Raw genomic sequence first — 23505 nt, 5'->3', positions numbered from 1 at the left:
CTTCCTTATTTACTTTCTCCACACCAGTCATAATTTTATAGACCTCAATTATATCCCCCCCCTTAGTTGTCTCTTTTCCAAGCTGAAAGTCCCAGTCTTATTAATCTCTCCTCATATGGAAGCTGTTCCATACCCCTAATCATTTTTGTTGCCCTTTTCTGAACCTTTTCCAATTCAAATACATCTTTTTTTAGACGGGGCGACCACATCTTCACACAGTATTCAAGATGTGGGCGTACCATGGATTTATATAGAGGCAATGTGGTATTTTTGGCCTTATTATCTATCCTTTTCTTAATGGTTCCTAGCATTCCTAGTGAGGGGTGGATTTGAAGTACACTTTTCATTTTAAAGAATTCATGCAACCCTATTTATTTAGCTATATATTGAACAGCCCTCCAGATGAAACATCTCGCTATAGTTTAATAGTTGTAATGTAGCATGAAAGGACAGTAGCCTTGCTCCAGGGGAAAATGTTTTTGATCTGACTGATAATAAGCTTTTGAAACTCTTATACCAAGCACACACAGAAAAGGATGCTTCCCCCCCCTCCCCCTTTGCTAAGCTCATCCAGGGCTATCTCCTGCTCCTATTGAAGTCAATAGCAGAACTCCCACTGATGGAGGATCTGACCCTAAGAACCTGATCCTGTAAATTGCTCTGCTGAGATGGATGTCTGCACCCATGTGGACCTTTTTAACTTCACTGGGGTTCCACGTGGGCTCAGGGGCTTGCAGGACTGGGGCCAAAGTGAACAATGAGGGAATGTTGCTATACCAGATGTGCATAATTTAGCTATAAAATGAAATGACTAATCGCAGATAGCTACGAAACAGCCAGGACAACTTTTCAGTTGTTTCGGAAAACCTCTCATCTGATAAAAAGGATCCCCCTCCTGCCTCTATTTTCTCAGCCAAAATACTTCCTTAATCTAGGGAAATGTGCACAGAGCAGGGAGGCATGAGGTTGGCAGTCCTATTCCCACCTTTTCTACTGACTGGCCTTCATAATTGCCTGTATTTCAAAACCATAATTTGGTGACTTCTGAAGAGGATTACAGCAGAAACAGCTGAAGTTTGCAAGTTGTGTTTTGGTATGGAAATAGTCCTTGCAGAGGAGGGTTGCATGTTTTTGTGCCAGGAGACATTCACTTTCTTTTGACCAAGTGTTTGTAAATCATATAGCCTGAGTATGAGAGTTTTGGCTGGCTCATTAGCGATGCACATAAGAAAGGATGCACTGGGCATGCACATGTGTGTAGTTGTGTGCTTTAAACTCCCTGGTCCCCTGAAGTGCTTTGAATTGGTCCGTATAAATTCTTCAAATACGGCAGCTGAGTTTTGCTGGCCTTTGTCCAGGAAGGCAGCATTCTGGTGATGTTCTGAATGGAAGAACTTGAATGCTCTCATGCGATTATTTGTAATTCAGCAAAACTTTGAAGCTGTGTAAAGTAAAAGGTAAAACTGACTATATTTTTAAAATATTTCCTACTTTTTATTTAAAATAAAAAATTGGAAGTTAAATTAAAAAACTGTGCTAAGGGAACGTTAAGGTTATTTGTTTAATTTATGCACTCAGTCAGGAAATGCCAAAGCAAAGGATGAAGGTGTAATTTTAACTCTTTCCTCTTGAGCCTATACATGTATTTCAATAGAAATTTTCATTTCATGATCACATACCATTTCTTAGCTACTACAGTATAATCATATAATTTTTTTCACAACGTGGGGTAGCAAAATTATGTAGTTCTATGTACCACTGTGATAAAGATAGCCCATGAAACTAATCTATATGAAAAGTACACAATGACCTGCATTTAGACAACATAGTACATACGGGTAAAGTATAACAATAAAGAAAAATAGTGAAAACATACTGGTGAAGTAGGGGTTTAGGCATTACATTACAACATTACCAGTGGTGTTTCATTAATTCAAGTTGCTATAAATACACTGTTGTTACTTAATACAGTTTAATATTTAGCACCTAGAAGCACACATGCATTTGTCGGGGGAGAATTCAGTTTGTACCTGTTTTAATTTGAAGTATTTTGATGATTCTCAAAGCAGTACTGTAAATTCTGTACACAAATTCTCACTCATTAAGGAAGCAGTTTAACATTATTTTAAAGAGAGCACATCCATTCTTCAGAATAAGTAGTATCTGAGCTTTATTAAGACAGCTTGAAGTTAGGCCACTTGAAAATTACAAATTAGTTACGCTTTGGCATAGAAGAGTTATAGTTGAACAAGAAATAGTAAGTATGTTTTGTCATACACCTTGGTTATGAGCATTTCTCTTGAACAATGCTTGTGATATATTAAAATAGGGCTAGATTTTGCCACTTTTACGCACAGCTCCACAGTGGAGCAGAGCCAGCCCTGGCAATGTTGAAGCTAAGTCAGATGGGAGATAGATTTTGCAGCTGTCCTCCCATGTTTATTCTCCACTCAAGACCAAAGCTCTCCTTCAACATAGCTGGCCCCATGGGCACACTGGGGTTGCAGGATGCACAATTACAGACCCATATTGTGTATTAGTTTAAAAAAAAAAAAAAAGTAGGCTCCAGTTCAGCAAAGTACCAAAGCACATAGCTGCTATTATTTGTATTGTTGTATCACCTAGGAGCCACAGTCATGGACCAGGACCCCATTGCGCTAAGTGTTGTTACTCCTGGGGGCAATCTGCGCCAAAAAATTAAAATTCCTGTGCCAAAAATTTTAAAATTCTGCACACCATATTTTAAAATTCTGCAAATTTTATTTGTCAAAATAACACTACATAATCATGCCAATGTCAATTATTTTGGTAATTTATTTCAAAATACCTATCAGCAAGTACGTCTGTAACAATACAGACACACACAAAAATTCCCCCAGGAGTGGAGTGTTAAAGAAACCCCTATGACAACCCAGTTCCTGTGTCTCTGCCACGTTCCAAGCCCAGCCAGCGGACCAGAGAGCCCCAACCCCTCCTTCCCAGAGCCCACCTGTTGCTACCCCTCAACCAATACACCTGAAACCCCTCCTCCCCAGAGCCCAGCTGTGGGGCCCCCCTTGCCCAAACACCTGTCCCCCTCCCCTCTCCAGAGCCCTGGGATCCAAGAGGGAGAAACAGCCTGATGCTCAGTCTCAGGCTTGCACAGAGTTTCCTGCATGCCGTCCTCTCCTTCCCTCAGGGCACGCTGGGAACTGCAACTGCCAGGAACCCTCTGGCTCCCTCTCCCTCCCCCAGCAGTGTCTTTGTGTGCAAGGTGGGCTCTTCCAAGTCCAGCAGCCTCTAGTGGTGGCTAGCAGCACTGCTGTCCATTTCTGTGGGGGAAAGGAAATTCTGTGTGCACAACATTAATTTCTGCAAAATTCTGCATTGAGCAGTGGTGCAGAATTCCCCCCAGAATATGTTGTACAGACACAACAAGAAGACAGTCCGACCCCAAATATCTTACAATCTGTAAGACAAGAGACAGCAAATGGATACAGACGGGGGAGTGCAATGAGACCATGTTGGTCAACATGATGTTAGGCAGTTGAGAACACAGCACTGTTATCAAGTATTTTAGGCATCACAACAGCCTAATTTTCATGAATAGTCTCATTGAAGTTGATGAGACTGGCTATTCACATTCCTGAAGTTGTGCATGTGTTTAAGGACCTTGCTGAATTGGAGCCATTATACATTTCTTCCCAAAATCTGTTTTGTACAGTTATTTTTCCTTAAAAATGTCTTATTTTGGGGTGGTATGTAAGAATGGAAATTTGAAATCTTTTCTAAAGAACAGATGATGCCAAGTAGCACCGTCTTAAATGTATTCTAAGAGGAGGATTGATTTGATCAGTTTCTTGATCTTCATTATTCCTCTTGCTTATGACGTTCGATTTTTTTTTTCTATTACCAGTAAAAAATAGAAGCTTCTTATTTCAGAAGTAGTTATGAATATTTCCTTATTACTAATGAAATGTAATGTCTACTTTAATGAGAAAAATAGCTACTATCTGCCCAAAACATATATATTCATTGTGCAATCAGTAGTTTCATACATAAAATTAATTCTTAAACGGTGCTGAGAGCATTAAGTATGTAATTGTTATTATTTAAATGTGCTGAATTTATTTGAAACAGTTACATTTTTCTTGTATATATTTTCTTTTTTCTCATATAATCTGCATTTTAAGGCATCCAGAAGTTTGGCTATATAAGGTTGTACAGATATTAGCTGTTCTTTAATTTATTTCTATGTATCCCATAATGATGAAATTTTGAGGACCAAGGGACTGATCCTTTTCCAGTTAAAGTCAATGGGAGCTATGTTGTTGATTTCAACGGGAGCTGGGCCTATCCCTTAATAGGTATCTAGCTCCTCTCTTTACAGTCTGACCCTGCACCCTTTAACTCAGATGAAACTCCCATTGATGTCAATGTCTGAATAGGATTAGGCTCATAAAATGATAGTGTATTTGAAACAGCTGTACCCATTGTTGTTTCCTTCAGCAGAAAACAGCAAACACCATGGTATGGTATACGTAAGAGCTGTAAAAACCATGGTATGGTATATGTAAGAGCTTTAAAAACAGTATTAGGAAAGCCAAGATGAGAGGGTTTTTTAACCATGGATATCCCAACTACTGCTGTATTAAAGTATGGCACAATACATAACTACCACTCGAGTATGTCTTTTATTTTTATTTATTTGTTGTTTTGTAGTCCAGCAGCTAGAAACTCTTATTGGCATCTAAAATCACTAATCTCTACCCATTACCATTTTTGCTAATTTACAGTGATAACTGTGGCTCTGTTTTCATTAGGAGATGAAAGCCGGGAAATTAAAAAACAAATTACAGGGATGAGAAGATTACTGAATGACAGCACTGGAAGAATTTATCAGCGAGTTGGCAAAGAAGGAGAAAAACTGAAGGAAGAACCCCAGGATTTAGATATAGCATGGGCCCAGCGCCTGACTGCCCTTGCAGACTCCCAGGCGAGCCTCCATCCTTCTCAGAATGGTGCATGGAATGAAGTATCACCTCAAGCTAGCCATTTTTCAGGGCAATATGGGACTCGGTCTAAAAGCTTCCAAAATGAAACAAGAACTGTAGGATCCAATGGTATGATCTAGATTAGATATTACAAATACTGTTTTTTACTATACTAAATATCTACCTGTGTTCAGATAATTATAGTAGGTATAAATACATTATTATAGTTATCACTTTGAAAGACTGTGGGTGTGGGCCTGGTGCATGCTACTCCCATAGGCCTTAAGTTTTAAAGTGGATTCCTAGTGTTGGGGCATAATATTAATATTTTATTCTATAGACTTTATTTCTGTACTTATTAAAACCATTGTTACTGAATTCATAGTGCCTTAAGGGCCAGATTTTGTTCCTCATACTCACACTGAATAGCACAATGAAGTCAGAGGACTGCTTGTGAGTAAAATCCAACTCTGCGTGAGTAAGGGTGGCAGAATTGGACTTAAATTACTTTTTACATCCAGATATGAAATACCATTGTAGCTGTGATCTAAAATGCCAGTTTTTTCAACACAGGGCAAATGCACATATATATAAAAATAATTGCCATAGAACGATATCTGTTGTGTGTCTTATAAGGACACGCATGTATTCATCATTTGTAGCAGATGCAAAAATGATTACTGTTGTTATTCCCTATGCTGTACAAGAGAAAGTACTATCCCTGCACTCAGAAGCTTAGGTTTCAGTCCTCCTGGATTGACTATATTCCTGTATAGACAATGATTGGACTCACATGTAGTGGGAGATCCAGAGGATGGTGTTAAAGTAACTCAGGTTTTGTGGATTTGTTTGTTTTAGTGTGAAAGTATATTTTAGAGATACAGTAATTTAGGGTTTATGGGCTTCACAGGGTTTTGTTTTTTAAGGAGAGATTTGAATGATTGGCGGATGAGTGCCCTGCCCAAGGGGATAGGGTGGGAGTTCCAAGTGTAGAAGACAGCACAGACAAGCATGGAAGAAGAAGGTGAAGGGGTGCGGGGATTATTGTAACCAAAGGAAATAAATAATGATAATTACAAAGCAAGGGTCTGATCCTGCACCACTGAAGCCACTGGGAGCTTTGCTTTGGTCAGGCCTTAAGGCACTAATCCTACAAGCTGGCCAGGATGGGCAGATTCCTGTGCTCATTTAGTGCCCCACTGATTTTAGTGGAGGTCTGTCTGGCACAGGGATCTGGCTTAACATCCCAATCCTGCAAACGCTCATGCATGTAAGTGAAGTGTTTACAGAATCTGGGCCAAAATTATTTTTTGAAATTTTTTATTTTTTTTTATTTCTCTGATTCTTTAGAGGATCTGGCAGCAATGTGCCATCTTAATTGCTTTTTGGTTACGCTCAAATTGTTTTTGATGAATTGTACTAAGTGCTTTTCAAGAATAAATTTGTTAGTGTAGTAATGTTGTTACACCAACATGATTTACTGTCAGCGGATCCATTTATAGAGAACCATCCTGGGGTACTTGCTGATTATGCAGAGAGAACCACCAAGCGATGTATTTGTGTCTCTTCCGTCATGCAAGCCACTATCAAATTCACATGCTGGCTTGCTTCCAGAATGGAGGGAGATGGGTCTTTAAAGACTCCTCCATAAAAATAAAAAGTCTGCTCTCTTTTTAAAATTAAAAATTGATTTATAACGAGTAGAAAAGAGTTGCTTTTGTCCTCTAAAAATGATAAAGGTAGTGCTTGGAACAATGATTGAGACCATTCTACAAGATGTTTCTTACTCTGCTATTGTAAATGATTGGAAGAGAGATGATGGAAGAAAAATAAAAACTCTTCATGAATATGTATGAAGTTGGCAGAAGTCTGCTTTGATTTGAAATACTGGTGGTCTCCTTTCCCATTTACAATACATATGGTAGATTTACATGGGTAATTTCTATCAATGCTAATGGGAATTATAATGTAAATCCCACATGCCTCAATGGGAAAACAGACCCTTTGGTTTTCAGTCAGGGCCTCTGTGCCTTCATTAGGAATGTATTATATTTGTAACAGGAAAGATGAACAGGTATTTACTTGGTAGTATTTGCTTAGTCAAAGTTTCTACGTTCTAGAGACGAATATGCAAAAATCTGAAAATATCTACTCTTTCAAATATTATTTATTATTTGCTGAGCTCCTGCAATTTGCTGGATGCCCTACAAGCAAGAAAATAAGACTGGGCCTGTCCCATGGAGCTTATTGTTCAAAGAAGATAGAGTAGATAGGATGACCTCGAGAAGCCCAGAGGGAGGGGTGACTGGGATTTTTTCGTTATTGTTGATAATATAACTGACTCACCTTTTGTGGACACCCAGTATAGCTGTTTGCCTTACTAGAGGCGGCGGGGAGCGGTGGTTTTGCTGCTGAATTTTTATACCAAGCACGTACACATTTGGAAGCTGCCTTGAACCTAATCTCCTACTGACATTAAGGCTTTGTCTACACTACATAGCTTCTAGCGACACGGCCGTGTCACTAAAAGTTGGGCAGTGTAAATGCTGTTTGTTGGCACTTTTACCTACAAAATAATTCCACCCCCTACGAGTGGGGTTTGCATTGTCAACAGGAGAGTGCTCGTGCCGACAACGAGCTGTTTTCACTGCCACTTGCCGTGGCAAAACTTTTGTCTTGGGGGGGAGGGGAGGGTTTAAGCACCTGTGAACAATAAAAGTTTTGTCGTTCAATTGGGTTTTGGTGGAAGTCTCTTTAGGGACTAGGAGGGCTGGTCTACAGTGGGAACTTATATAGGCGTAGGTATGTCTCAGGCATGTGAAAAATCCACACCCCTGAGAGACATAGGTACATCGATGTCCCCATGTAGACCACTTTAGAATGACAGAAGAATTCTTCCATCGACCTAGCAACTGCCTCTCGGGGAGGTGGATTACCTACACTGACATAGGCAGTGTCTACACTGAAGCTCAGCTGCAGCGGTTCAGCTGTGCTGCTATAGCATTTCAAGTGTAGACAAGCCCTAAAGCACTACAGTGGCTGTGTGCCACTCTAGCTATTTAAGTGTAGGCATACCCTGAGTGATCTGCCACAAGACTAAAAATAAAAACCTTTCTTATGTGGTGTTTGTGTAGCTCTAACACTGTGCTAAGCACATTGTGAACAATTGGGAAGACAAAGTCCCATTCCTCCCCTCAAAGAACCTTAAAGCCATGTCTACATTACAAAATTATATCGACCTAACTTATGTCGGCATACAGCCACCACAGTTATTAAATTGCTAGTGTGTGTGCACAGTTGGCTCCTTGTGTCAGTGGTATGCTTCCTCGTTAGGAGCACTTGTATCAATTGTATTGTCAGTGTGGGCCATTGTGGGACAGCTCCTGAAAGCCAGTAACAGTCAACATAAGTAACACAGAATCTGCGCTGACATTGCATTGACCTAATTACATCGACTTTGACACTCCCGCTCAGGAAGGTAGTGTTACTAAATTGGTGTACAGCAGAGGTTGGCAACCTGCGGCATGTGTGCCAAAGGCGGCATGCAGGCTGATTTTTGTGGCACCGCTCAGCCCGCTGCTGGCCTGGATTACGGAACCCCAGACCAGCAGCGGGATGAGCCGCTCAGCCCGCTTCCGCTCTGGGGTTCCGGCCGCTGGCCCCTTGTCAGCCAGGGACCCGGCTGCTGGCCCCGCTCAGCCCGCTTCCAGCCTGGGGTTCCGTCTGCCACCCGCGCTGCCAGTCTGGCACGCGAAACCTTACATTAATGAAGACTTGGCACACGACTTCCCAAAGGTTGCCGACCCCTGGTGTACAGAGGCACTTACGTCGGCGGGAGCCAGGTTTAAGTGAAGACACTTCCACAGCTAGGTCGACGCAAGGCAGTTTACGTCGCCCTAACCGGGTAGTGTAAACCAGGCATAAGTCTGAATAGGCAATGTACAAAGGAAGGATGAGGGATGGGGTCAAACTTGGGCTTGTGCCAGATCAGTAAACCCCTTTTTGTTGTTAGTTTTGTTATTTTTTAATTGAGACTGCCTTCCTAGTCTTTGGACTCACTTTTTTTATTTGAAAAAAGAAAAAGCAAGTTGCTATCTTTAAGACTGCAAACAAAACCATAAAACATGACTCAAGTGTAACTGGTGCAGTTGTGTTTGCTAAATTCACAGAGCGCCTGAAACAGCAGGTCTCGGAAGTGTGAGGTGCCCCATTCATCTCAATGTGGTGTTAACAATAAATTCCCAGGGAGAGAATTTTAAATGGTAGCATTCTTAATTACTTTGCCGATGGCAATCAAAATATGTAAGAAGGGAGAGGAAGGGTCATATTGTGAAGTTCTGTGCAATCTACTGTGAATGACATTTCACTTTGGTACCACAAACGGGGAGGCTCTTGGGAGAATTACCATTACTTATTTTTTCCCCAGTCTGATCTATGGGGATGTCACACAAAGCAGTGTGATTGAAGAATTAAATTTTTCATTAATCTTTGATTCTCAGACTTTATTTTGATTTTTTTTGGTGGGACAGTGGGAGATTCAGTTGTTTAGTTTGCCAATACCTCTCTGTGGGAAGGATTAGTGCTTATAGGACTTTTGGAAGAAGACACTCTTAGGAGAGACGTGAAGGAAGAGAGGAGTAAAACATGGTGGGCCACATCAGGCATGGTTTTCCAGGGATTGGGTGAAATGTGGAAGCTGCTCATTCACTATAAATTAGCATGACTCCATTGAAGCCAGTGGAGCTGTGCCAGTTTACGCTAGCTGAGGATCTGATCCAGAAGGTACAAGCTGAAACTGGAAAGTTATTAACAAATAGGAGGGAGTTCTGAGAAGAGCAACAAAAGTAATTGAGGCTGGAGGGACTTCTGAGAGAAGATTAAATGAGTTAATTACTTGTCTGTACTTCCACTTGGCAAAACTTGTTGCTCAGGGGTGTGAAAAAAAGACATTCCCCTGAGCAACATAAGTTGCACTGACATAAGTGCCAGTGTGGACAGCGGTATGTCGGCAGGGGAGCTTCTCTTGCTGACATAGCTACCGCCGCTCGTTGCGGGTGGTTTAATTATGTCAACAGGAGTGGTCTTTACCGTCGGCTTAGAGCAACTACATGAGAGATCTTACAGCAGCACATCTGCATCAGTACAGCTATACCACTGTAAGCTATCCAGTGTAGACGTATCCTTAGAGTTTGCTAAATGATAACTAAAGGGCACACGATAACTCGGCTAGTCAGGTTGGAGAAAAAATAAACAATGTACTCTCCAAAGGTCCGCACACCTGTGATACAAAAATGAAATGACTTGTAGTAGGTTGTTCAGATCTTCATAATAGGATCATCCCTCTTCTTTTGTGCTTTGCAAAACAGTAAAATAGTTACCCATTTAAATAAGTCTTCAGTATTAACGGCCATTGAAATGAATAGGGGCAGTTCATGTCTGGTTACAGGTTCAGACAGATACCTTTGCAGCAGTTGACATTCTATTTGTATTTCTTTGCACCTTTAAAGGCTAGAAACGTAATTCTTTGATAACAAAAACTTCCGATTCTGCAGCACAAGATACAGCTAGCAGAGGAAGGTACCAGCTCTCTGAGCTTGTGGGAGCCACCCTTTTTCAAGACCTCCAAGTATGTGAAAGATGAAAACAGTCTGGAGACTGAGGAAGAGTTAAGGTTTTTTCAGGGGGGTAGAACCAGAAGTAAAAGAATGAAATTAAGAAAAGGAAAATTAGGCTGAAATATCAGTAGGAAATTCTGGACAAAGCAGTCTGTTGAATTGTTGAATAGTCTCCCAAGGGGAGTTGTGCGAACGTTGTCTCCTGGGACACAGCATGAGAAAACGTGCTGTAGGAAACAAACCGGTACTGGCAGAAAACGTGCTGTAGGAAACAAACCAGTACTGGCAGAAGGATGGAGCAGATTATATAGGTTTTCTTGCTGATGGTTCTTTCCCATCAGTAATTTCTGTGATTCTGTGACAGAGGATCTGATTTTCATTCTGAGTTCTTCATGTTATAAAGCAACATGGGTAGGTAACATCCAATTTTAGAATTGGTAGGCCCTTATTTAATGCATAATATAAACCTTTATTACACAGACGGCTACCCATTCTTTGTAGGACTGTTCTAGGAGATGGGATTTTTTGTGCATGATAAAGTGAGTATGTTTCTAATGAGATTTGGAGCTATTGTTATCTGAGATGAACTAGCCTGACAATAGAGAGCCCTGCTGTGAGAGCGCATTGTGTTCACGCTTTTGTGCAGCCCTCACCAACCCCTATAACATCGTGTCCCCCCGAGTATGTAAGCATAAATACTGGTAGCCGGATAAAACCCAATGGCCCCCTCCTCCCAAAAATGAATGTTTTGGTAATTATTGGCTGTGCTTTCCTTGGGTCCAGTTTCACGATAGCGTACATTGCTAGCTTCAAAATCCTGTCCAGCTCTTTTGATTGTATCATTATTTTATTTCATTTCTTCTTCAGGAGAACTTCCAGGGGTCAGTTCATCAGTTGGACCAAACTGTTGTACTTGTAATTGCCAGTCAACTTTGCAGGCCATTCTCCAGGAGCTGAAGACCATGAGAAAGCTAATGCAGATTCAAGCAGGTACCATGATCTCTCTCTTTCTCACACTCCTTTAATCTGTGTCTGATATCTTTAGTCAGGATATTTCCAGTGTGCTTTCACTACGAAGAATGGTCCAGTAGTCAAGGAATCTCATTTGGGAGACCAGGATTCAAGTATCTGCTTCTTGGGGTCAATTTTTCAAAAGTGCCTAGGTGCCATAGGAGCCCATTAAGGCCCTTAGGCACCTAAGGTTTGGATCCACAAAGAGACTTAGGTGTTGCTATGCTAAGCATCGCAATGCCTAACTTTTAGATGCCTAGAAAATCACTAGAACAACAATTTGATCCACAAAGCCTGAGTTAGGCACCTAGGCTCTCTGTACAACAAATGGGGAGAGATGGGCACCTTAGACTGCAGTTCACAAAAGCCAGCATGCTAAGTGGGGAGATGCCAATCATAGAGGTGTGTCCTAAACCCAGACTCTCTCACGGAGATATGTGCCTAAATCTGGGCTGCAGAAAAGCCTCTCTCTCTGCTTGTGATCCACTAATGGGAACCCCTCTTAGGCATCCCAAGTTATTTCTTATGGGAATAAGTTAGGCAGCCACCTAACTCCACATAACATGGCCTGGGAACAAAGAGAGAAGGAGGAGGAGCCGCAGCTCCTTTGTAACTTTTAGCTCAATGCTTGGGATATTCATCTGGGATGTGGGAGACCCTGGTTCAGTTCCCCACTCTGCCTGATGGGGAGAAGGGATTTAAACGGGTTTCCCATCTCTGAGGAATTATGCTGTTCATAATCTCTGAGAAGAAGGCAAAGTGGGCCTGTTTAGGCTATCTGTCGTGCTGGAGAATTCACAATGTAGGCAGGGAACCGTGGAGCCTGGAAATACCCAGTCAGGAGGAGGAGAAATTCAGATCTCCGCCCAAGAGAGGTGACAGCTGGGAAGCCAGAAGTCTGAAAGTGGGTGCCCTTGGTGAACCATGAGGGGGAAACACAGGAGCAGTTATCTGAACTATGACAGCCCTCAGTTAGAATTGTGTGTGGGGGGGTTCTTTTAATTGAAATATGGTGGAAGTTGAAAGGACAAAGAAGGTGATTGTATGCATACAGTATGATACTTGAAATAATGTTACTATGAGCTAAGGATAGATGAGACAAGTATTGTAATGTCAGCTACCCTGAGTAAATATGTTTGGGTTTCAAAGGAGTGTGAGGGTCCTCTACGCACATAAGAAATCCCTTTACACAAGTAGTTAAATTTACTTCAGGGGGATTATTTGCATCAGTAAGGATGACTGGTGGATAAAAAAATGCAGGACTAGACCTTCTGCAATGAAAACTGGAATCCAAGATAATAGGAGTGTTTCTCTTTCCGTGCTGTGTATTTGTAATGTAAATAAGTTCGTAATTTAATGGACCTCTTGATGAAAAGCTTTGGGAAATAGTTTATAGTTTGTGGTATGCAGACACTTGTTTGACACTTTTGTTATTTAAAAAAAAGAATTAGCACCTAAAATAAAAATGTGTACATGAAAGCATAATGATTTATTCTGATAGTTAAGCATCTTCCTATTTAAATGACAAAGTACAAATTGCAGCTCTTGTAATCGTTGCCAGAAACCTCTCCAAAATCCATTAAGTAAATTCCACTATGAATGGGGTTCCTATTAAGAAACCTTTGCAGAGGATGGCAGTTTGCTGTTCCCTGGAAGCTGTAGCATTTTCAATGGGGCTTTCAATTGCCCATGGAAAAAAATAAGGTTCTACATTAAAAAATTACTTTGACCCAGCTACAGTCGCTATGGAGTGTGAAAAATCCATACCCTTGAGTGATGTAGTTAAGCTAATCTAACCCCCAGTGTAGACAGTGCTAGATCAATGGAAGAATTCTTCTTTCAACCTAGCTACCACCTCTCAGGGAGGTGGATTACCTAGGCTGACAGGAGACATAATTGTTCTCTATAAAGACATCAGAGGGATAAACACCAGGGAGGGAGAGGAGTTGTTTCTGTTAAGGGCCAATGTTGACCCAAGAACAAATGGATATAAACTGGTCATCAACAAGTTTAGGCTTGAAATTAGACTATGGTTTCTAAACATCAGAGGAGTGAAGTTCTGGGACAGTCTTCCAAGGGAAGCAGTGGGGGCAAAAAAACAGACTGAACTTTCCAGACTGAGCTTGATAAGTCTATGGAGGGGATGGTAGTATGAAATTGCCTACGATGGCATGTGGCCCATCTGCGGCTGCTAGTAGCAAGTATCTCCAGTGGCTGGAGATGGGACACTAGATGGGGAGGGCTCTGGGTTACTCTAGAGAATTCTTTCCCAGGTGTGTGGCTGGTGGGTCTCACCGACGTGCTTCCGGGGTCTAACTGATCACTATATTTGGAGTTGGGAAGGATTTTCCCTCCAGGTCAGATTGGCAGAGATGCTGGGGGGGGTTTCACCTTCCTTTGCAGCATGCAGCGGGGGTCACTTGTTGGTTTGAACTACAGGAAATGGTGGATTCTCTGTAACTTAAAGTTGTTAAATCATGATTTGAAGTCTTCAGAAAGTCAGCCAGAGGTTTGGGTCTATTACAAGAGAGAGTGTGTGAGGTTCTGTGCCCTGTGATGTGCAGGAAGTCAGACTAGATGATTACAATGGTCCCTTCTGGCCTTAAAGTCTATGAGATGGGAGAACTCCTCCCATTGGAATAAGTAGTGTATACCCGGAAGTGCTGCTGCAGCTGCGCTGCTGTAGCGTTTCAAGTGTAGACAAGCCCTGAGCTGCTTGATACTGATTATTTAGCCCTGATTCTACAATCTGATCCATGTGGCTGGACCTTTACATCTGCACAAAGTCAATCCAGACAGATCTGATTGCAGGAGTAGGGCCTTAATTTGTAAAGCACTTATGTGTCCTTGAAAGATGCTGTATAAATATAAAATATTAATAATATATGTGAAAAATAAGACCCATTAGGCTTCAAAAAAACCCAAACAGGTAACTGTTTCCCAGAATGTAGAAATTAAACTGTTAAATATTTTTTACTAATTCTTGATAAAATAGTTTTTTAAATGTTCTTTTTGAGCCAATTTTCTTCAGAAAAGAGCATGATTGCTAATGCATCTAGAGTTTTCTTATTTATGTCAGTAAAAGATGTTGAAAGACCATAAGATCGTCGATAATGTCAGAGGATACACAATTTCACACAACTGTAATCATTGTTCAAGTCCTTTTTTCAATATTCAGGGTTAATTATGCAAACCTGAGAAAATATAAATGCTTCATATGCACAAACTGTATTGTAAATAGTGTTGCTTAGCCAGAGGATGAATACAGCAAGTTAATAACTATGTTTAACCTGCAGTGGTGTACGTGTTTCTATAAATATATTCACAGCTTTTTTTCCCTTCAGTTGGCACCCAAAACAGACAGCAGCCTCCAATTCCCCTGATCTGTGCACAGAAGTCAACAATATCAAGAAAGAGAAATAAAAAGAAAAAATTGCCCCAAAAGACTCTTGAGCCCATTACTGTGAATAAGAAGCCCAGCACTGTAGAGAAGGAAAAGAAACTGTCAGCAAACTCTGAAAGATCCAGCCTGCAAGCAGCTGAACATACTCCAAAGCCAGAGACCCATGTTTCAGGATTTGGTATCATTCTTGAATCATCTTCCTCAGATGTAAGTTGATATTTCAGTTGCATAAAATGCCAGAGAACTTTACCGCACTATAACTTAGGGATCAATGTTGAAGTCTACTTGAGGCTATATTGTTTCCTCTACCACAAAAAAAGTGGGGATTTGGATTTGGAGTCATGAAAGGGGAGTGCTGCTTCCAAAGCCTTATATTCGCTTTCCCTGACCCCATAGAAACCACTCTGTAGATGCTCTGTAGGGATCGGGAGCTCTGTTTGCCCCTGCAAAATAAACTTACTGTCCCCATCTGCCATGCTACCCAGGGCCAAAGTAAGTCCAGGAGCCCCTGCAAGGAGCTGTGTAAGGAATTCACAACCCTAGCCTTTCTTGACTAATGTAATTATTCCACACCTAAGCTTTGCTCCTGAAAAAAGTATTTATTTACTTAATTTTACACACTTGAGTAATTCTATTGGCTTCAGAGGGACTGCTCGCATGAATAAAGTTTAAGTACACCTCTACCCCGATGTAATGCGACCCAATATAACACAAATTCGGATATAATGCGGTAAAGCAGTGCTCCGGGGGGGCAGGGCTGCGCACTCCGGCGGATCAAAGCAAGTTCGCTATAACGCGGTTTCACCTATAACGCGGTAAGATTTTTTGGCTCCTGAGGACAGCGTTATATCGAGGTGGAGGTGTATGTGTGTAAATCTTTGCAAGATTGGGGTATTGAACTTTCATCCCTGTTGTATCCAGGTAAAGGCCTTGATCCTGCTGTTGAAGTCAGTGGGGCTCTGTATGAGTGCAAGAGGCTGCCCAGGCAGATCCAGATGCAGGATTAGAATTAGCAGCTATTAGCGTATGGAAGGTTGCAGGTGGCATTGATTAATGAAGTGTCTATCTGGTGACCATAGGGATGGTTGATTGGCTTTGTTTAATGATCAGATGGGTGATGTCTGAAAAGTTCACTGATGAATAAGCTGATCATTAATTTTTTTAATATATTTTTAATTTTGAGAAGGCAGTTTCCAATTTCCTAAGTACAGTGAGCTAGAAGAACATAATTAAATTTTGTATCAATGAGCGTAAATGAAAAGAATCCTGTAGATAATGTTGTACCTTTCTAGAAGTGCAAACTAATAATAAAAAAGAGCATTCATGATAATTCAGTTATATAGATGCAAGCTACACCACTAATTAGATTACAGTGTCATGCAAGAGAGTCTGTGTAATGATATATAGCAACTAGTTCAATGCATTTCAAAGGTTCTTCTGTTGTAGTATTGTGGTTAGAAAGGTTTGAAGCGATAGTAGATGATATTGGATAACTTCTGCCTCAGATATGCAATTTACATTTATAAGACTTCTATGCCTGTGGCGTGATTTTTAGGTTGGATCTCCAGTTTTTCAGGAAGCTTTGTGTGTGCAATGGAATTTCATCCATAGTTTTGTGGGTTTGTTTCATTCACGCTAGTTCTTGGTGATTCATTCTGGCTGCAGTTCCTTGTAGATGGCAGTTTTGCTCCCTGAAAATGGAAGCTTGGCTTAAAAATTGGGCCTCAACTTGCTTCCATTGTTTGGAACTGACATGCGCTATTTGCCGCACTTGTTGGTTCAATATGTTTCCAGCATCTGAACCCTCCCCACCATCAAAGCAGCTTAGGACAGTTCTGAAAATAAGCAAGATGTTTTTATTATTATTTAAACCATATGGGTTTTATTTTCAAAAGAAGAAAGTTGAGGTTTGGGAGTGGATATATTTACCAGTGGAAATAAAATGAAATCTCTAAACATTTTGAATGTATTAAATAATATCACTTTTTAAAAAGAATGAATGAGGACATTGTTTTATCTTTTCCTTCTATTTATTTATAGGCATTTCTATTGCACTTACAACCATTGTGTCTGAGCGCCTAGGAAAACTGAAAGGGAGTTTTGATAGTACAGTAAATAAATACTCTCATTGGAAAATTGTACAAATTGCACCTTGTATGTACTGATTTATACAATTACTAACCAATGCCAATATTATTTTCACTACATCTTTGCCTAGAAAGCGATCCCCATTCCACTTCAGTTGTAAATCAAGGATAACGTCATTGAAACCAATGTTAAGGTTTCAGTTGAGGTACCCAGGAGTCACATCAGTGGATCAGAGCTCAGAATCTGGCCCATGAATCTGATTAGCCCTTTTTAAATATAATGATAGTTAAACTTTCTTGTCTTTGCTTTACTATTAATGCAGATAATTTGTTACACTGTACGTTAATAGTTCCCCACTGGTTCTTTGTATTTAATTATATCTAATTATTATCTGCCAACAAGAGCTATTCCATTTGATAAATCACATTCAAAGTTGTCCATGAAAGCTCAATTAAGTACTGATTGCCTTTGATTGAAGAATAATTTGCTACTAAAGGAATGCAGTCATAAATCAGCATTTTACCTTCAATTTATGTGGCTGAGGTACAAATTAATTTATTTAGAAAAACCTAAACTAACATTACATTGACTCTGTTCTCCCCCTCCGACCTCCCTGATGCATAGGTGTTTTTCACCAGTAATTCACAGCAGTATTAATTAGATTTGTTTATGGCATTTCCTCCTTGCAACACTGGGATCTTATTAGACCATATCTACACTAGCACTAACGTTGGCAAAACGTTTGTCACTTCTGGGTTTGAAAAAAAATCACCCCTCTGAGCGACATAAGTTTTGCTGGCATAAGCGCTTGTGCGCACAGTGCTATAGCTACTGCTGATTGTTGAGCTGGTTTTATTATGTCGACAGGAGAGCTCTCTCCCATCGGCATAACGCGGCTACACGAGTGTTCTTACAGCGGCACAGCTGCATCAGTACAGCTGTGCTGCTGTAAGCTTGTAAGTGTAGACACGGCCTTAGATTTCTAAGGCCGTGTCTACACTAGAAAGCTTACAGTGGCATAGCTGTACTGATGCAGCTGCGCTGCTGTAAGATCTCTTCTGTAGCCGTTCTATGCCGTTGGGAGAGAACTCTCTCAACGTAATTAAACCACCCCCCAACAAGAGGCAGTAGCTATGTTGGTGAGAGAAGCTCTCCTGCAGCATAGCGCTGTACACGCTAACACTTACGCCTGTGTATGCGTCTTTGAAAACATATCCATAGTATTTGCAGGTGGACGTTTGCATTAATAAAACAAAAACAAAATGTTGCTTGAGCAAACCTGCCAAAAATGTGTAATTGCACAAAAATATACATTGTTCATGCCCAGTGTGTATTGTGAGGTGGGGACCCTCTCAGAGACCTTTGGAAAATGTTGGACCTAAAAGTGCTTAATAAGAGAGTCTAGCTGTGTAGGAAATACAAGGCAGTGATATTTTCCCCCTTTTCTTCTGACGGTGTCATTTAATTTATGATTTACCACAATTTTTTTGCTATAATAAGCTGTCAATTTAATATCATATCCTAAGGATGCACTCATGATACATGATAACATAAAAGAGAGTGATTCACAAGCCAACACAGGATTTGGGAGCAATCATTTACTCAGTTTCTGCCATCTTTCACACACACGAGTTGTCCTTGCATTGCGAGGTCCTACTGACTTGACTTCCTGTGGAGCTTTGAATAGAACTTAAAGCCAGTACCCTACTGGAAGATGGTTGCCGTACAACCACCTGTCCTCCCTGGGTGCCCCATGGGTGAACTGCTCCATTAGTGCAGAAAGATGCAGATTGTACTCCCTGTGCTCATGGGAGTGAATCAGATCCACTAAAGGGTCATATAAACACTATTTTAAAAGGCTATTTGGCCTTGTCCAAATGAAATTGTTCTGGTGGTGACCTTCTGGGCCCTACCTGTAATTGCATATTGCAAGGTATCCTTGCCCTTTGGGTTTTTGTTTTGTTTAGTTTTTTGCTGTGTACAAAGAAGTAGCATAGTAAGTGTTGAGTAGCTGCAATGGTACATAAAGATGACAATCTGTATAATTATTTGACTTGCCTTTTAATGTGCTTGTTCACTGGTTACTTTTATTTCAGTAAAATAAACTGTTCTTCGAGTGATTGCTCATATAGATTCCAAATAGGTGTGTGTGCACCGTGTGCACAGTCGTGGGAAAGCTTTTCCCCTAGCAGCACCTGTCGGGTTGGCTGTGGAACCCCCGGGAGTGGAACCTTCATGGCGCTCAATATATGACCCTGCCGACCCGGTGCCTCCTCAGTTCCTTCTTACCGCCAGTGACGGTCATTAGAACTGCTTTGCAAGCTCTCTATGTTTCCCTAGCTTCTCTTTCAGACTGTATTTTGTAGTTGTTTAGTTCTAGTTAGTAGTTAGCTGTTGGGCTGGGGAGTTTACCCTCCACCCCGACAGTGTTCTCTTTGGGGGACTTACATGCCTAAGTCCCAGAGGTTCGAGCCCTGCAAGGCCTGAAACAAGCCCATGCCAATGGGCGACCCTCATGGCGCTTGTTTAAAGTGTCTGGGGGAAGCACATCAGTGAGAAAAGTGCAGGATTTGTAAGGGCTTTCACCCCCGAACCAAGAAGGAGCGGGACTTTAGATTGAAACAGCTCCTTATGGAGGCAGCACTTAGACCGCAACCCGCATCGGCGCAGCAGGATCCAGTTCCCCCCCGTCCCTCTTCAGGGATCCTTCTCATGAGCAACTCCTTATCCAGGAGGTGCAGGTGCTCCTTGCCATAGGAGCGGTGGAGGAGGTTCCTGAGGAGCTCAGGGGCAAGGGATTCTATTCCCGCTACTTCCTAATCCCGAAAGCCAAAGGGGTCTCAGATTCATTCTAGACCTGCAAGGACTCAACAAGTTCATGGTAAAGTTGAAGTTCTGCATTGTTTTCCTCAATGCAATTATCCCTTCTCTGGATCTGGGAGACTGGTTCACCGCCCTCGACATGCAAGACGTGTACTTTCACATAGCGATTCACCCTACTCACAGATACTTTTTTAGGTTCACGATTGACCAAAAACATTATCAGTTCACGGTCCTTCCCTTCGGCCTGTCAGCAACCCCACGAGTGTTCACCAAGTGCATGTCAGTGGTAGCAGCCTTACCTCGAAGATTGGCTGCTCGGGGGGCACACCAGAGAACAGGTGGAGTCGCAGTCTGTCTGGCTCCATCCACATTCGAGAGACCGGGTCTCCTCCGCAATGTGAACAAATCCACCTTGTCTCTGACCCAAAGGATCGAGTTTATCAGAGCAGTGTCGGACTCGGTCCAGGCAAGAGCAAGCCAGCTGGAGTCCCAATTCCAAACCACGGCGAGCATCATTCGATGCATGAGAGAGTACCGACCACTACAGCAAGGAATTGCCTCTGTCTTCTCGGTTACATGGCAGCCTGCATGTACGTGGCCCGACATACCAGGCTGAGACTCAGATCTCTACAGACATGGCTCGCTTCAACATACTGCTCAGAGCACGACAGCCTGGGACTAGTGGTCATGGCGCCACAGCCGGTGCTAGAGTCACTCCAGTGGTGGCTCGACTCGAATAGTCTGTAAAGGAGTCCCCTTCAGCAGCCCTCAGCTGTCCTTGTCTCTAGTTACGGACGCATCAGCTCTAGGTTGGAACGTACATCTGGGATATCTCCGAACGCAGGGCCTCTGGTAACAGGACGAGCTCTCTGTCCATATCAATATCACGGAGCTCAGAGCATTGTGATTCGCATGCCAGACCTTTCAGGCTCATCTTCAAGGCCAGCCACGTGGCAGTCATGACGGACAACACCACTGCAATGTTTTACATCAACTAGCAGGGTGGAACCTGGTCCTCACCCCTCTGTCAGGAGGCTCTCAGACTCTGGGAATTCTGTATAGCCCACTCCATTCACCTGGAAGCATTATATCTGCCAGGAGCCCAGAACGTACTGGCGGACCACCTCAGCTGGTCCTTCCACAGCCACGCGTGGTCCATCCAGCTGGATTTCACTCCATCTTTCTGAGGTGGGGGGTTCCCCAGGACAACCTGTTCGCCACTCGGAGCAACAGGAAGTGCCCAGTGTTTTTCTCCTTTCAGAAAAGCAGCCCAGGCTCAATTGCAGACACATTCCTGCTACCCTGGGGAGGCCGTCTGCTCTACGCCTTTCCCCCGATCAGTATCGTGCACAAGGTCCTGCTCCAGGTCCGCAGAGACGGGGCAGAGATCATTCTGGTGGCGCCAGCGTGGCCTCAACAACACTGGTACACCAAGCTTCTGGATCTGTCAGTCGACACTCCGATCACGTTGCCGCTCCTCCCCGACTTGATCACTCAGGACCATGGTCATCTTCATCACCCAGACCTCCGGTCCCTCCACCTCATGGCCTGGAAGCTTCATGGCTGAACCCTATGGGGCTCCTGTGCTTGGAGCAGGTAAGGGAGGTCTTACTCGGCAGCAGAAAGCCCTCCATGAGGGCTACATATCAGGTGAAGTGGAAGAGGTTCACTTGCTGGTGTGACCAGCGTCATACGCCCTCGCTTCAGATGCCATTACCTGTTATTCTGGAGTATGTTCTGCACCTGAAATAGCAAGGCCTGGGAGTGTCATCTGTAAAGGGACACCTAGGGGCTATCTCGGCTTTCCACCCCGGAGCCTCTGGACGCGCCGTCTTCGCCAACCCCATGGTTGGACGGTTCCTCAAGGGTCTGGGCTCTGGATCTGCTACATTAGACAGATTAGACAGCCTGTTCCTGCATGGGACCTTAATTTGGTCCTCTCCAAATTAATGGGGTCCCCATTCAAGCCGCTGGCGACATGCTCCCTTCTCTACCTATCGTGGAAGGTAGCCTTCTTAATTGCCATCACATCAGCAAGAAGAGTATCTGAGTTAAAGCCCTTACCTCCAACCCACCTTATACAGTTTTCCACAAGAACATGGTGCAGCTCAGACCTCACCTGGCCTTTCTGCCTAAGGTGGTATCACACTTCCATACCAGCCAAGACATATTCTTGCCTGTTTTTTATCTGAAGCCTCATACGAGGAGCTGTGAGCAGAGGCTGCACTCCTTGGATGTTTGGCAAGCGTTAGTCTTCTATATTGAATGCACTAAGCCATTCAGGAAATCAAACCAGTTGTTCGTAGCGGTGGCTGACTGCATGAAAGGCCTACCGGTCTCATCTCAAAGAATATCTTCCTGGATCATGTCCTGCATCCGCACGTGCTATGAGCCGGCCAAGACACTAGCCCAGGCACTTACGGCACAGTCCCCCATGGACACAGGCCTCGTTGGTGGCATTCCTGGCCCAGGTCCGGATCCAAGAAATCTGCAGGGCAGCAACTTGGTCCTCGGTACATATGGTACCTCTCATTATGCCATCGTCCAGCATGCCCAGAGATGATGCAGCTTTTGTCAAAGTGGGGCTCCAATCTGCGATTCCATAACTCTGACCCCACCGCCTGGTCACCTAATTGGAATTGATATGAGCAATCACTTGAAGAAAAAACGGTTACTCACCTTCTCGTAACTGTTCTTCGGGATGTGTTGCTCATATCCATTCCAAACCCACCCGCCTTCCCCTCTGTCTGAGTAACCGGCAAGAAGGAACTGGGGAGGCGCCGAGTCGTATATTGAGCGCCATGAAGGCACCACTCTAGGGGGCTCCACAGCCAACCCAACGGGTGCTGCTAGGGGAAAAACTTTCCTATGACTGTGCACACGGCGCGCGCACACCTGATTGGAATGGATATAAGCAACACTTCTTGAAGAACAACAGTTATGAGAAGGTGAGTAACCGTTTTTTATCATAACCCCTGGATAAGCTTCATGGATGTGATCACTAAGTGACAATGAAGTGATGTGATGGAGGTGATCACTAAGTGACAATGTAAAACAACGTGTGTGAACACTATTTTAATTACAATATTTGTTTTCCTTTGGTAGCCAGAAGTGCAACTTGCTGAAGGCTTTGATGTCTTTATGCCCAAATCTCAGCTGGACTCTATATTGTCAAACTATACTCGCTCAGGAAGCCTGCTGTTTAGAAAGCTGGTGTGTGCATTTTTTGATGACAAGACCTTGGCTAACTCTTTACCCAATGGCAAGAGGAAAAGAGGACTCAATGATAACCGAAAAGGACTAGACCAAAATATTGTGGGTGCAATAAAAGGTATGTTTCTGCTTTGTTTCCTATATATATGTGTCTCCATCCTTTGCTGAGAATATGTTCTAGTCATTGAGTAATGCCAGGAAGTTAGAATCCCTGGCGTTTAGGTCAGAAAAATGTGCATTTTTTTTATAATTTTTCCATAATTTCTGAAGTGGTCCCTCCAGACCAGATTAAGCTAGAGGCTTATGCCTAGGTCCCCAGCCCCTGAAGGCCTGTGATGAGATGAGAATCTCAACTTTAATTTTTTTCTGGCCTTCATGG

The 23505-nt window shown here is 42.7% G+C and overlaps 1 protein-coding gene across 8 annotated transcripts in view; it reads left to right on the top strand.

The window, feature by feature from the left end:
* BEND7 (BEN domain containing 7) overlaps positions 1-23505 on the top strand; it is a 108574-nt gene that overhangs the window by 9754 nt on the left and 75315 nt on the right. For all 8 annotated transcript variants that reach the window (XM_065553258.1, XM_065553247.1, XM_005311186.4 and 5 more), the window contains exons 3-6: positions 4803-5102; positions 11456-11578; positions 14944-15209; positions 23019-23244. In XM_065553258.1, coding sequence (XP_065409330.1) covers positions 4803-5102; positions 11456-11578; positions 14944-15209; positions 23019-23244 — 915 coding nt within the window. The remainder of the gene's footprint in view (positions 1-4802; positions 5103-11455; positions 11579-14943; positions 15210-23018; positions 23245-23505) is intronic.

Source organism: Chrysemys picta, chromosome 1, assembly GCF_011386835.1.
Source record: "Chrysemys picta bellii isolate R12L10 chromosome 1, ASM1138683v2, whole genome shotgun sequence".
NCBI classification, from domain to species: Eukaryota; Metazoa; Chordata; order Testudines; family Emydidae; genus Chrysemys; species Chrysemys picta.
The sequence above is the reverse complement of the archived record's forward strand: the minus strand, read 5'-3'. Positions and strand labels throughout refer to the sequence as shown.